Below are 16014 nucleotides of genomic sequence, written 5' to 3'. Positions count from 1 at the left end.
CTGGACACTCTGGGACGTCCTGAAGATGACTTCACTGCAGTCGGTCCTCTCTCCTTGAAGTTCTTGATGATACGGTAAATGGTTCTTTCAGGTTCAATATTTTTTGTAGCAATTTCCTTGCATGTGAGGCCATTTTGATGCAAAGCGATGATGGCTGCACGTGTTTCTTTGGAGGCAACCATTGCTAAGAAGAACACAATGATTGGAAGTGCTTCTTCCCTCCGTTTATAGCAATCAGTCTACTCTTACAATCTAATTAATATAATAGTGATTTCACCTGACTAGTACTCATTCACACTTTCACATGTGCTGCTGATATGATTAGTCAATTAATGTTAGCTGGTCATTTTGTGTCAGGATTTTAAAACTTTTTTTTTTTTTTTTTGTGAAAAGTTATTTTTTGGCCAATTAAGCTTTTAGCAATTATTTCAAATGCATCTGATCACTCTACACAATAATCTAGAAACAATGTGAGTGAACACCACAACAGCTTAAGCAGCAAACTTTGCAAAACACAAAATTGATGTCACTGCCAAAACTTTTGGCCATGACTGTAGTAGGTATAGATAATATGCACAGTATACATAATAGACTATATTCTTCTGAAAAAAGTACTACTAGTATAGAAGTATATAGTTTTCTGAACATAGCCTTAGACGTCTTCTTTTGCAGTTACTGTGTTATTGGGAGTCAGTTTCTGCTAAGGGTAAAGAGGCTTTCTAGCAGACACTCAAGTGAGCCTCTATAATGATGGCAAGTGCAATTGGAAAGTTTCAGGGAGCTCTACAACATGTTCTCTCGGTCAAAGAAGTCCAACTAGACTTAATTAAGTGGGAGTTTTAATGAGCAATCCCTAATAGTCAGAGAAAAGACTCATGGAATGATGGAGAACAGAAAAGGTTTGTTAAAATATCACTAAAGTATTCCCATTCCAACATCCAAGCTCCACATGCCCTCTCTGCTGCTGCCTCAGAGCACACAAAATCTCATTATCTCCCAGCATCCTCTGCAGGAGAAAGCCCCAGTGCAACAGTTTAGCTCACCAGGTCGCTGCTAACAGACACACACAACCAAGGGCACACCGCATCCCACAAAAAGAACAAAACAAATTCAGCCCCAGACAGGTCTCTGTGTGGAGTGTCAGAAGGCAAACTCTTTACCCTCACATACAAAACAAGAACACGACTGGCACTTGATAAACATCTTCTTCACTTTCAGGAATAAACGCTGATGCTTGAAAGGTTATTTAAAGGGATAGTTTGCTCAGAAATGAAAATTCTGTCACCATTTCCTCACACTCATGTTGCTCCAAAGAGGTATGTGGAACACAAAAGTAGATGCTATAGCAGTTCTAAGTTGCACACAATGAGAGTGGAAAGTGACCAGGACAAAAGGCTCTAAAAGCACTATAAAAAGGATCATAAAAACAGTTCATATGAATTGTGCAAGTTTCCTGAAGCCATGCGATAGCTTTGTGACAAACAAACCATTTTTAAGTTGTTATTTACTCAAAACCTTGCCTTGGCAGTCTTGCATTAGGGCTATGGTTGCCATTCACATTCATCGTATTGAAAAGAGTAACGTGAACTTTACACAAAATATCTCCTTTTGTGTCTAACATAAGACAGAATGAAGGTTTCAAAACAAAAGGTGAGCAATTGATGTCAGAGTGTTGATATTTGGGTGAACTATTTTTAAAAAGAATACTTATTACATAAATATTATGGTTAATGTGCTGTTTTTGGACACTTAAATGCATGTTAACTGAAATAAATTGCAAGTAAATGAAAATGTATTATAGTTTAAATGTATATTAAATGCAATTTTGATTAACTATTATTTATTTATTTAATTTATTTGTACTGACAAACATTTAGATAACTAAAACAACATTTTTTTTGGCATTATTTGCCTTTATTTCGACAGGACAGTAAGTTGACAGGAAGTGAAGTGGGAGAGAGTGGGGGACAGGATCGGGAAAGGTCCGTGAGCCAGGACTCAAACTCGGGACACCCGAAGCGCAACAGCGCTACATGTCGGTGCGCTGCTCATGAGGCTTTCAGTGCCGACACTAAAATACAATTTATATAACTAAAATGCAATAATTACTCAAACTAAATATTGTCCTTTCTATTTAAACTTGTAAGTCATGGATTGACAACCATGACAAAAGATTATTAAAACATAATAATTTACTTTAAAGCAACACTTTTAATTTGACATTATTACAAAATCCACTTTTTAAAATTCTACTTAAAATAATCATTAAAGTCTCCCTAAGTGCACTCAAGTAGCCTTTTATTTAATTAATATTATATCTGCATATTTAAATATATTTATATATTTGAAGTACATTACAAGTGTATTCAATACTATTAAAAAGATGTTTCTTTTTCACAAGGATATCCCTTAAAGTGTTTTAAAACAGTCATACATTAAGTTCTGCTTTCTAAAAACGGAAACACTTCATATATTCAAACTTTAATTCTATTCAAGCACAGGTTGTATTTTGTGTGGGAGGCACTGGGTTACGTCTTACACCCATGCAGGGACCAACCTGCTAACACCTCAGAGCTAAACTGCTACAAAGCTCTGGTACCTGAGGGGTGGTCTGGCACCAGCTCACAAACAGGGACTTATGTCATGCTCATGTAATCACTGGAGCAGCCAGGATAAATCATAGTGATTCATAGGGATTCTAAATGTGACAATCTGTTGAGAATAGTATAATACACTCCATGGCCATTTGTCCTTGTTTTTCTAAGTATAATTTTATAACTGTGCTGTTTGCTGCTGTCTGCTTGCCAATCTGTGAACAGTGGTTCATAATCACCGATTTACAGTATATATTGTGTTACTTTAGTGTTATCTATTGTGGCGAGTCCAGATTAGCGTCGCCCTGGAAACGCCGCTGCCACACTGATCACCGAAGCACAACACCTGTGCGTGATGAGTAGCGCACCTGGAGCTCGTTCCCGCTGGCCTTAAAAGCCAGGAGAAGAGACACCAGCGGGAAGGCACCCCGGAGCTCCAGGCGACATTAATGCTTGTTTCTCCTTGTTCACAGACTCCGAAGGCACCCCGGGAGAGGGATCTGCACCACGGCACTTCACCCCACGAGCACCACGCTGAGACGGGCACCGAGCACCATTCATCAGAGCACATGTGATCAGTGTGTGGGCAATAAATCACCCTCCGGGGCTCTTTCGATCAGTACCGAGTCTGTGTTCTCATTCACCCCGCGACACTATATAATATTACAGTATTTATTCATATTTTGAATTATCGTTTATTTTTATATTTTCAGTTTTCATTTGAATTTGAATTCCAATTATGGTCATTTTATGTGCATTTGTCAATTTGATGTTTTTTATATAATCTATTTATTTTATTTTTATTTCAGTTTTAGTTTTAATTATATTACTCCCGCGACACTATATAATATTACAGTATTTATTCATATTTTGAATTATCGTTTATTTTTATATTTTCAGTTTTCATTTGAATTTGAATTCCAATTATGGTCATTTTATGTGCATTTGTCAATTTGATGTTTTTTATATAATCTATTTATTTATTTTTATTTCAGTTTTAGTTTTAATTATATTACTTAAATGAAAAAAAGAACATACAAACTGTTGTTTTAAATAAATGTTTTCAATTTCATTTTAAGATTTCATTGAATATTTATATTTTGTTCTATCAGATTTATTTCAATTACTAAAAATGGAAGTTATAGTTGATCATTTATTAGTTATAATAGTTTGATTTAACATTAACAACACTGATATTGTGTAGTATATGTAGAATATATTACAGTAGAATAATCTGAATTTCTCAACAACAACAATTTATGTGTTTACATAGCTGAAAACCTTTGCGCAAGATCATTTTCATCTTATATACATACACAACTTTCATTGGATGACACCCTGTCTTTTAGTGTTATGTTTGCCATTCTATAATTCACAATACATATTACAAGAATTGTATAACTAATATATTATATACTACATGTGAACTCCCTCTCATGAAAGTATGAAATCTTGTTAGTAACATTGATATTTGATACACGATATGAGGAGATACTCTTTAGATGATGCTGAATGTGCTTTAGCAATCAAACGGCATTCAGGACATAATTTGCAGACTGCAGATGATGCTTCAAAATCAGTGGTGATATAAGCCACAAACATGTAATTGTGTTTGGGTATGCGTGAGAATATGATTGCTGTAGAGTATGTGCTTATGAGGAGAAATAAGTGAGAAACAAGCTAGAGTGATATTTCTACGCGTGTGTGTTCACTCATTACCCAGCAGCTCCATGGCATCATCCTCATCTTCCATCTCGTCTTCAGTGACTGAGGGGGCCGAGTCAGGCATGGAGTCAAACGAGTCCTGAGACAACATGGCTGCCAGAAGTTTCTTGTGATTCTGTTGTTGCTGTTTTAAGCCTTTACCTTTAGTCTCCATTTTCAGGCTGCAGACAGAGAGAGAGGGGAAACTGAATATAGCTTTAATATCTAGAACAGTGGTTACTTTGAAGAGGTCTTGGAAAACCTGGATATATAAGGTAGCTTAATTTGTATTTATTTTTTATTTTTTTGATAAGATAAACATGCTTTCAAGAGGATCACCATCATTCTCAACAAACATTGATATCTAATATCCTTCTTTCCTAAACTTTATATGAGAAAAGAGGAAACTGTCTTAAGATCAGCTTAAATCAGCAGGCTGCTCTCTCTGTCAAAAGGTTCTCAGTCATCTCAGCAACTTCACAGTCATTATCCTCCAATCTTCCCTCCACAATTAACTTCTGCCTAAAAAGTCTATGCAATAGTGTACTGTTCACTGATAAAAAAAATAAAGCTTCTTTATTGGCATCTATGGTTCCATGAAGAAGCTTTATCATCCATGGGCACTTTCCATTTCACAAAAAAATCTTTATAGTAGAAAAAGGATCTCTATATTATTAAAATGTCCTTCGCAATAATAATAAGAAAAAAAATATTTTAAGAACTGTTCACTGAAATGTTCTTTGGGGAACCCAAAAAGGTTCTTCTATGGAATCACTGCAAAAATCCACTTTTGGAATTTAACTAAACCACATGTGCAATCCTACTTCTATATTAATATATAAACATGAGAACAAATTTGATTATGTACTTTTATCTATATTACAAATCTTTAATTAATTAAAAGTAGCCAGAAAATAGGGTTCGGTCCTGGGCAAGAAATACCAGATCAATTATTCAATTTTGAGCAAGTTGATGGAGAAATAAATTGAACGAATAATGAACATATGCTGCACTTCACATGTCTATACTGGCAAAATTATTCCCATGTCGATAAATACCGATAAAAATAGTCTGCAGAGGTTTAATTTGATTGTTATCTTATTGGAATGACATTATTCACAGATAATCAAAAGTTAAGGCCAAAGCAGTATTTTAATATCCTGAGTTGAACATTACTATGCTAATGGCTATGCTAATACTGCACATCTCTCTACTATGAATCATTTAGCCCTTTTCACCTTTTTTCCCTAATTGGATGTCACTCAGCCAATTCCCAACTCTCCAGTAGTGTACTACAGCGTCAGCAATGCTGAGACACATGTCCCAGTGCTCATAAACATTCATATGAGCACATATTTCACTGTATGAAACACAAGAAGAAACAAAGAGTTTTCAGAACAGATACTGTCATTTTCATTTTTTACTATATTCTGCACTTGCATGGGATTATTTTGTAGGCCTTTTGCCCTTTTTAACAGAAGAGAAGGGGCATAACCAGGATCAAGACAATATTGTACAAGCCAGATTTGAACCTGAAATTCCCACATGAGCACTATACGCTTAAAAAAACAGCCACATACTATATAGTACATATTTTTGTGGACATTTTTACGGTTATTGGAGTACTGTGTAAATACGATGGTATATGAATATAGTAAACTGGTAAACATTCAGTACCATGGCTCTGTCCAAATGTCTTAAACCAACACGCTTCCATTATGTGTTTTTCTAATTTAATCCCACTGTTTTCCAATACAAAGTATCATTAATGACCTAAAAATATAGCAGAATCTTTAATATTTCTTACTCATTTTATGCCATAAAGTTCTTATGTTTTCACTTTTGTACAAACAAAAACCTACAGAGGTGATGGAACAAAATAGAGATAAGTCGCAATGTTTCAATGCTTTTCCGTTCTTTCGTAAAAAAGTTGCATTCCCCGTGAAAATTTGCATCCGCTCACAACACTTTCATGTTCTATCGCAATACTCGTGGTCTCTCGCAAAACATTTGCACTCTCTCACAAAACCGTTACTGTACATTTCCCCAAGAAACTTTACATTTGCTTACAAAAATGTTTGTGTTCTGTCACAAAACCTTTGCATTTCCTCTCATCTAGTTTGTGTCCCTTAAAAACACCTTTTGATTTCCAGGTTTAAATTAGATTATCAATCCTATATTTTCAATGTGAACGAACTGATGAAAACTCTGAAAACAAATATGTTATTCATTCTGTGAGCAGAAAGCTGTATGAATCAAACACTCCATTAAACCTTTATGGCACTACATTAATTGTTTCATGCATAGAAGAGCGAGGAAAAAATCATTGTCACAATGAATTTCACAACAGTGGCTTTCAGCCCGCAATATCTCAGTCTAACAAATATCTACTGTACAGTACAGGACCCTGGTAGAGTTTCACATAAATACAAATGTTACTGTAGTGACAACTCCAGCTCAGTATGGCTTAATTACACAGAGGTGCAATTAGTGACCTGATTTATCCTGTCATTTCACTTAATAAGGCACTTGTTCTAGTGGAAGGGAATGTGGTAAACAGAATGCAGTGAAGCACAGCCGATACCAATAATGATTTAAGAACAAGCTTCATAAATGGAAACATTCAATTCACTCATTTCTGTTCCTGTCATGCAGAAGAGCTTGTCTTTCAGATGGGGCCTGACCAGGATTCAAATCATCAAACTGTTTCAAACAATGAATCTGAGACTGCGCTACTAAAATAAAATGAAATTGAGAACATATTCAGATGAAATAAGGCACTTGTTCTAGTGGAAGGGAATGTGGTAAACAGAATGCAGTGAAGCACAGCCGATACCAATAATGATTTAAGAACAAGCTTCATAAATGGAAACATTCAATTCACTCATTTCTGTTCCTGTCATGCAGAAGAGCTTGTCTCTTAGATGGGGCCTGACAGGGTTCAAATCATCAAACTGTTTCAAACAATGAATCTGAGACTGCGCTACTAAAATAAAATGAAATTGAGAACATATTGCTTCAGATGAATCCAATTCAATGAAACTATGTAAACCCTTGCGTGGGTTGGTATGGAGACATGAAGCCTTGTTAGACAGAACTAAAGTTGTACTGCTGCCGTGTTCCTGTGGGATGAGAAACTCTCCACAACGTCCTCCTGGCAGAACAGATTGTATCCACAGAATCATTCGCTGCTTCAAAAAAGAAAAACAAAGACCACAAAACCAAAGCTGAGAATGAAGTAATATGGAATAACCATGATGTAAATAGCTTGAAATTACACAGACCACATGGGACATGTGGAGTCAACTGGCTGTAAATGTGAAAGCCATCCAAGAAGAATGGAGGAAAGATGGATTCCGACCTGGAAAAGTTAACCAAACAAAATGCTGCAAATTGGTCAGTATAATAAGAGTGACGCATGCCATTCTTGGTTGCTGACAAAAACCTCAATATGCCTCAAAATACACACAGCAAATCTGTGTTTTAAGTACGAATGATTTGGGAAGTGTTATGTAGTAAAGTGAGAAGTGTGGTGAATGCAGATTCACTGATCGCAGGTCAGCTGGTGGTTTAGTAGCTTTTACAGATGGCAGTGATACACAATACTCATTAGCAGTGAACTCTCTGTCTCCCCTCTTGTATTTGCATATATTATGGATACTTTATTTACATAAGACAAGCAAAGACTGTAAAACCTCATTTTCCTGAACTTATTTTTTTGTAGCCAGGTTTTGTTACCTTCCCTCCAACAAGGCTCAGACTGAGTATACATAAATAAACATTGACATTGATAATTGCAATCAATTGTAATCAATGTATACAAGGGAATAAAATTAGTGCTGTTATGGTGTTTCAGAAACAAATAAATAAACAAACAAACACTGACACTGATAATTGTAATCAATTGTAATAAATTCCAAGAATTACCATATGGATAAAAGGGAATAAAATTAGTGCTGTTATATTTCTTCAATCAGTCAATAAACATTAAATAACTAATAATAATAATAATAATTGAATTTTTTGAAACTGACACTGATAATTGTAATTGATTTCAAGAGTTACCAGCAGAATACAAGGGAAGATAGTGCTGTTTCAGTCATGATCTACTTTTGAATTAGAATTACAAATTTCTTGAGAAGATGATTCAGTGACTCCAAAAGACACTGGTTTAATGAACCATCTCATTGGCTATCAGCACACAAAGCCCCACCGCTCAACACAAACAAACAGTCAATAAACATTAAATAACTAATAATAATAATAATAATAATAATAATAATAATAGAATTTTTGAAACTGACACTGATAATTGTAATTGATTCAAGAGTTACCAGATGAATACAAGGGAAGAAAGTGCTGTTTCAGTCATGATCTACTTTTGAATTAGAATTACAAATGTCTTGAGAAGATGATTCAGTGACTCCAAAAGACACTGGTTTAATGATGGAAGCTTCAAAAACAAAAAAAAAGTCAGAATGAAACTTTAAGTAATCTGAACTAGTCTTCTTGGTCAATAGAATCAAAAGATTTATGTCACTGGGATGAACCAAAATAGCAGAAAATCATGCATGCTCAGTTCTGCAGCCAGTTTTTTTTAAGCCAGTAAGCTGAGCTGTAAATGCCATATGACTAATCATTCTGGAGCTGCAGCAAATAAGGTCAATACAACACTGCATATCTGATGCCACCACAAGAACAGTGGGATTGACTCCTAGCCCTTAATCAAAATTAAAGTAGGCACTTTAGGGGCTGCAAAAGAGTCAAACGATCTCAGCTGAGTATACTGTACATCTGAGCATTTAGACCCCCTGAATGTCATCGACTGAAACCCTCCAGTGAGAGTGGGTTGATGGGGATGTTTATGAATGCAAGGAAAGAAGAGCGACGTGAAGCGTAGGAGTTTGATGGAAACGGAAAGGGAGGAGGGGAGAAAAAAGAGAGAGAACGAGGGGGTTACGCTTTATAATATGTTGTCTGTGTGTAAAGGGAATAGGAGTCCCACACTGAGGCTTTATTATCTCTATAATCAGTCACAATAACCATTCCCAGAATCCACCTCTGCCTCCACCTAATTTCCCAGCAGCTTCGACTCTCTCCCAGATGTCCTCCACCGTCTGTCTGCAGCGCCCGAAGACTGACAGCTAAGGAGAGCCTCACTGTTCTAGGGTGAGGTTATGAAGGAAAAACAGCATTTTGTTCCAGAAGAGGGAAGGCAGTGGTCACTTATACAGAGAAGCTGCCGTTTTCTTCCTTTATGTCAAATTGCAGAACAGGTGTTGAAAACAGCCCTGCTATGCTTCAGCACGTGTGCAGGGCTATTGGGAAGATTTGTATCCCCTGCTCATGGGGACTTGCAGATTCATGTCTTGAATGACAAAGCAAGGTTTGAACTAGGGCTGTCAATTAGGGTGACCAGATGTCCCCGTTATCTGGGGACAGCCCTGATTTTTGGTGTCTTGTCCCCGACTGGAGCTGTCCCCGGAAATGTACCCGTTTTATAGCAAGTTCAAAACAAATACACTGCAAAAAAGCCTGACCAAAACGTACTTGTAGTGTAGTGATTATTTTCACCAATAAGCTACACTGATTAATTGGTCGTGCACCACTGCTTTAACCATGAAGAACGTAACCTTGACGTTTCAATGTGCACAGGAAACACTGTGGTATAAAAACACACTATAACAAGGGCTAACAAGGTGAGACATCGGCCATCTTGGAACAGTCAGTGTGTGATCACTGACAATGAAAATCAATGCGTTTCAAGATCAGAACATTGCGCAGCCTTTGGTTGTAAAATTTTAAATTCCTGAGGTAATTGGATAAACTTTCACTGGTGTGAATGTATTGGTTTGTGTTTTTAATATGTATTAACTAAATTTTACAGGTTTTTAAACTGTGGTAACTTTTAATGTTGTGTTCGCTAATGTTACGGGGCTGACAAGACGTGAGACGTGCGGATCCATGTGCAAGCTTTTATTCAAAGCAGAAGAGGTCAGAAACACAGGCAGGGTCGAACAATGGCAAACAGGTATATGGCGGGCAAGACACAAGAATAATCCTAGGGCTAGCGTAGGTCAACGATCGGCGAACAGAACCAAAAGGGCGAGACTAGAGGGATAAATCCAGGAAAACAGGCAAAGATCAGAAACCAAGAAAACAGACAGGGCAAGACTAGGCTAGGACTGGGAAACTAACGAGGGCTCTGTAAAGTAGCTATCACTGCTGGCGATAAGAGCATACAATACTCTGCAGTTTGATAGGAGTCAGATTGAGTAATATATAGTGAATGTGTGATTGGATACAGCTGTGTGCAATCAGTACAATGGATGATGGGATATGTAGTCCGGGATGATGCAACAGTTTGTGTAGTGCGAGAGTCAATGTAATGGAAAGGGTGACCTCTGATGGCAAGCAGACGGAAGTTGATGGACCGGATTCGTGACAGCTAACAGCTTCGTCTTGTTGTATTGTGTTAGTTTAGCAGAATCATCTGCTGAAGTCTATTGCAGATATAGATATTCATACATGCATATAGGGTTGCAGACATGCAGGCAACTTGCTCTCAGGTGTTCATGGACTGTCTTTGACCATTCCAATATAGCGGAAGGCTTACGTATAGCGGCCCATTGAAAAAGCCACTAATGGCATCTACCTATACATATCTATGGTAGGTGAAATAAGTGAAAAATCTAAATAAGTGAAATAAGTGAAACAGGAACTAAACACAGGAAGTAAACAGAGAAACAATGGGAACAAAACTATACTTCAAAATTAGAATCCAAAACACAAAGCCAGTCAATAACTACACTGACTTAATCTCACAATTAGTTGTTAGCTGTATGTTTTTGGTTCACTAAAAAGAACCAGGAGTAAGTGTGCCGCACACATCCTGAAAAGTGAAGCAAAAATATTTATATCGCCATCTGGTGGCTGGCTGCAGATTAGGGCATAACCCCCACCCTCTCCATGTAAATGAATGGAATGTGAGCCAAACTAAAATACACTTCAAATAATTTTTTTCCCACAGATGGTTTCCATCATGAAGGTTCAAGTGTTTGTTTTTCAAGTTTGCTTTTAATTAGATATTTGATTCTATAAAAATGGGATGTGGTGTCATGATTATGTGTTTGGGATTGGGTCTGTGGGAGTTTGGGCGGGACTTTGATACCATGGCTCCACCTCGCGATCATTACTGCGCAAACTCAGACTCCAAATGAATCACTACTGTGCAGACTCTGGCTCCAATTGACGTGCAAGATGACAATGGCCATACTAGGATGTTTTGGCTTTACTTTTCTATAGTGGAAGGAAGTGGAGTTGCGTCGTCCATCTTTTTTACAGTCTATGTTCAGGAATACACTGGTTGCGCTGTATATTTTTGATTCACTAAAAATGGTTTATAAAAGCCATTCGTTCAGTAATCTGGCCACACTGGTTGCACTGTATGTCTCTGAATCACTAAAAAGAACCATTCATAAGAGTCATTTGCTTGGGAATCAAAGTACACTGATCGCAGTCTATGTTTCTGATTCACTAAAAATAACTGGTTCATAAAGTACTATTGCAAGTAATTTACCATTCAAGAGGTTGGGGTCGGTAAGATTTTATTTTTTATTTTTTAAAGGTGCTGTATGTAAGTTTTTGACTCTACTAAAGCATAAAAATACCATAATATGCTTGCAGATATTTAAGAAACATGCTAAGTTAACATACTTGTTTATCTGAAAAACAATGCTACAGTCAGTTATTCTACTTTGAAAATGTGCGTTCCGGGCCGGAATGTTGGTGTCTGTTTTGGTTTGTGAAACCTGCCCACTGCCAGTTTACCCAATTGTATTTCGGGCCCCCGGGTTGCCAGTTGGCGGAAAACACAGCGTATTTCATTTCATTCATCGTCAAGTGCGCTCGTTCCTGTTGGTGTCGTCAATCTGGCAACCTGCGTGTGCGTAAAGTCTGAGGAGGAGGGGCCGGGTGAAAAAAACCCTCTCCAATATTTTGATTTTGGACTGCAATACCTAGTTCAACCACTCTGTGTCAATCCTACATACAAGCACCTTTAAGAAACTAATACTTTTATTCAGCAATGATTCATTAAATTGATCAAAAGTGACAGCTGAATATATAGCACAAACAAACTCTGTCATTTAGTATTTTAGTGCAGTATTACGCCAGCATCAGCAGAAGAATTCATCTGCAAGAAACATCAACCAAAGCGAATGTCATTCAATTAAATTTCTCAATTGCTACACAAATAAAAGTCGGTATCATAAGCCACATCCTCAACATGCACTAATAAATATATTCAGTAAAAATCAATCCACTGCTCAATGTTTAGTTATGAAAGCCACAATCACCTAGCATCAACTGTAATGAACTGTTGTACCTTCAAAGGTCTAAACCTATGTTATGAACAGTAGAAGCCCAACGGCACAATGCTAGAGGAGAATGTGTTTACTTCTGTAATGATTAATTCATACTGACGAGGACTAAGGCTAGAGATCACAGCAGCCCATTGCCTTCGTCCTCTGTAATGAAAGTCTCTGGCAGTGCTTGTATAGCTATGTGCACTGGGGACGCCTGCGGTATCGACCCAAGGCTCCATAATTTACTGTAATCAAGTGAGAGAATATTTTAATGTAATGAAGTCTCTTCTGTCAGCCGGCTTCTGAATATGATTTATTATTTAATATCTGATCCTTTCTAATTAGCTGCATTCTCTGTGGCCAGCCTCTGCCCTCCATTCAAACACCAGCCAATTAAAATCATCCTGGTAACATCTTTAAAAGGTCAAGGAGCTGCAATTGCTGCTTTAAAGATATAGCTGTGCTATGCAGACACATTCAAACATCTCCCCTCGAGGGATTTATGTGGGGTTACCGGAGGCTACGGCATTCTTTGATTAGAAAACCTGACAAAACATCTCAGCTTTATGGAGATATTGAGAGAAAGTGCATTATACAGTATGACATATGCTTTATTAAACTCTGGTTTACTTCATTACGGCACTTTTTATATGAAAATAAAACTCCCTTTTCTTCTAGAACAAATTAGAATGTGATGGGCTGTCATGATCTTTCCTTTCAACAACTTAAAAGGAAGTAAAAAATGTGGAGAAACACTCATACAAATGCAATCTCTTAAATTCAATGAAAGTGGATGGGGACCATGGGATGTCAATCTCCAAAACAACAAAAATGCACCATAAAGGATCATAAAAATAATCCACATTTCCACAATAATCCACAACATTATAGTAATTTAAAGAGCAAAAGACTGTAAAAAAAAAATGCATACTGTAATAGATCTTTCATGTCATTTTACAGTAAAATACTGTTAATTGTACAGTTTTTGGAAGTGAAAAAAATCACCTTATAATTTAGAGTGAAAAATCATAAATTGACATTTCAAGAATTCTTGATGGTTTATATATTACTGTAAATTTAAGTTTATAAATGTTTAAATGTTATAAATGTTTTATAAATGCATCGTTCATTCATTCATTCATTCATAAATTTAAGTTTAATCTGTCTTAACATGTTTAAAACATGTGGCTTCCATATTTTTTATGATAAAGTTCTGGCAACCACAGCTGCCATTTTTTATTATTATTATTATTTTTTATATATATTATATATGATTTTTTGTTGTTGTTGTTTTTCACTGCAAATTTAGCTTTTAATAATCGCCATCATCACCACTCATTTTCATTGAATGGAAAAGAACAGCTTGAACAATCTGATAAATATCACCTTTTGTGTTCACCGAAGGAAAGTAAGTCATAAGGGTTTCAAAAGACAAGCATTTACTATCATTTGTTTGCAGACCTCGTTTTGGTATCTAATCCAATGAAATACAAAAGTGTGTCTCACCTTCCAACAGGGCTGTTGTCTTTGCTCACCCAACCCTCAGTTTTGGCTCTTGGGACGGGAGGCTGAAGCATCTCAGCCGCAAGGGGGTCAGAATCTTTCTCCTCACGGCCCACCCACTCACCCACCACCCGTGGCCTCAGTATGGAGTTATACGCCAGAGGGTCCTTTGAACAGGAGGCCAAGTTGTGACGAGCCCAAAAGGAGAGAGGATCGGATAGAGACAAAAACATAAAAACAATCTGTGGTTATGCAAAGGAGTAATCAATTACAGAGGTGATAATTAAAAGGACTGATGTTGAAGTATGCCTCATTATCTAAGCTATTTGTGTGGCCAGTAATTTTTACGGTGAATAGATTTTAATAACGGAGGACATGCATGGTGAGCAGTAATAAAAAATTCAGCTTTGACACTACACTTTTGCACTAGATTATCAGAATCTGGCAATTAAGAGAAAATGTCCTCTATAATGGTATTACAGGAAGAAATTAATTTGCATTAATAGCTAAATGTTTTAATATTCATTTGAAATACTAAATTGGGAACAGAGGGAAGCCTGGGCAAGCGGCCAAAAAGACACAGGCTATTAAAGTTTAAAAACTGTACTGTATTCTGAGAAATATGACTAAGGCAGATGTTTTAGCTGGATTCTCTCTTCATCTTTTTGATTTCTTTCGTTTTTTTTATTTGAGTCTTCACACAAACCACAATCAAACTAGGCTTTACTTCATCTCCTTAACAAATCCATAACAGTATTTGATTTCCATTACTGAAAGAAAGCATACCAGATAAAAAGAAGAAGAAAAAAACATCATACCAGGTCAAAGTCATCTGAAACAGCAATGCCTGTGCAAAGGAAATAATTCACAGATCAATGTCATCAGAAAATAGATTATTGGACACTCTAAATTAGAGTTTCTCAATTTGTTTTCAGGACTCAGAATTTATGATAGCCCTACACAGTACCAAATGTAATTTTTTTTTCACCTTGAATATATTTTTTAATATGTATTTGATAAGCCTATTTATTTAGTTTATTTATAGTTAGCTGTATTTTATTATTTGCTTCTGGCACTGCTTTTTTCCTGCTGTCAGAACTCATTTTGGGGTCATGACCCACCAGATGAGAACCACTGACCTAGACAGTCTTTAGCTGCACACAATGAGTTTATTTTAGAATATTTTTAATAAATAAAGAAAATTCACAGTTACATTTGTATTCCTTAAAGGGGTCATATTATGCGATTTCAAGGTTTCCTTTCTCTTTGGAGTGTTACAAGCTGTTCGTGAATAGATAAGATCCCTAAAGTTGCAAAGACTAGAGTCTCAAACCCAAAGAGATATTCTTTATAAAAGTTAAGACTCGTCCACGCCCTCCTAAAACGCCTTGTTTAAACACGCCCCCACATGTCTACGTCACGATGTGGGAAGATTTCCATAATGCCGCTCAAATGTACACGCAAAGAAAGAAGACTTAACTTTATTGTTGCTGCCACCGCTATGTTGTGAAGACGCTGTGTGTTTCATTGTGAAAGCGAAAATATTTGTTTGGCCTTCCAAAAGAGGAAACGACTAGAATTCAGTAGTTAAGTTGCATTTACAACACTGTTCCAGAACAGTTCAACCCAAATATTCATATGTGTGCAGCACATTTTATGGAGGACTGTTTCCTGATCCTGGTAGAGTAGACTACAATGCCAGCTGTTCTGACTCACAGCCTGTAAGTACGTTTTCATATTTAAAGATACACTCTCTGGTGATTCAAACGCGAGTTTTGGGCAGTGTAGAGTAGCACTTGTTGTTTGTAATTTCTCCGATCACAAATGCAGACAGGGTTTTATGTTTA

The 16014-nt window shown here is 36.7% G+C and overlaps 1 protein-coding gene across 1 annotated transcript in view; it reads right to left on the bottom strand.

Annotated features, from left to right (window-relative positions):
* Nucleotides 1-16014, bottom strand: part of LOC107758299 (uncharacterized protein C8orf34 homolog) — a 101711-nt gene that overhangs the window by 60610 nt on the left and 25087 nt on the right. Inside the window, exons 5-7 of the mRNA XM_016576010.1 lie at nucleotides 14986-15014; nucleotides 14171-14334; nucleotides 4314-4480 (exon numbers count right to left, since the gene is read on the bottom strand). Coding sequence (XP_016431496.1) covers nucleotides 4314-4480; nucleotides 14171-14334; nucleotides 14986-15014 — 360 coding nt within the window. The remainder of the gene's footprint in view (nucleotides 1-4313; nucleotides 4481-14170; nucleotides 14335-14985; nucleotides 15015-16014) is intronic.

Source organism: Sinocyclocheilus rhinocerous, unplaced genomic scaffold (genome assembly GCF_001515625.1).
Source record: "Sinocyclocheilus rhinocerous isolate Xijiao unplaced genomic scaffold, SAMN03320098_v1.1 scaffold142, whole genome shotgun sequence".
NCBI classification, from domain to species: Eukaryota; Metazoa; Chordata; class Actinopteri; order Cypriniformes; family Cyprinidae; genus Sinocyclocheilus; species Sinocyclocheilus rhinocerous.
The sequence above is the reverse complement of the archived record's forward strand: the minus strand, read 5'-3'. Positions and strand labels throughout refer to the sequence as shown.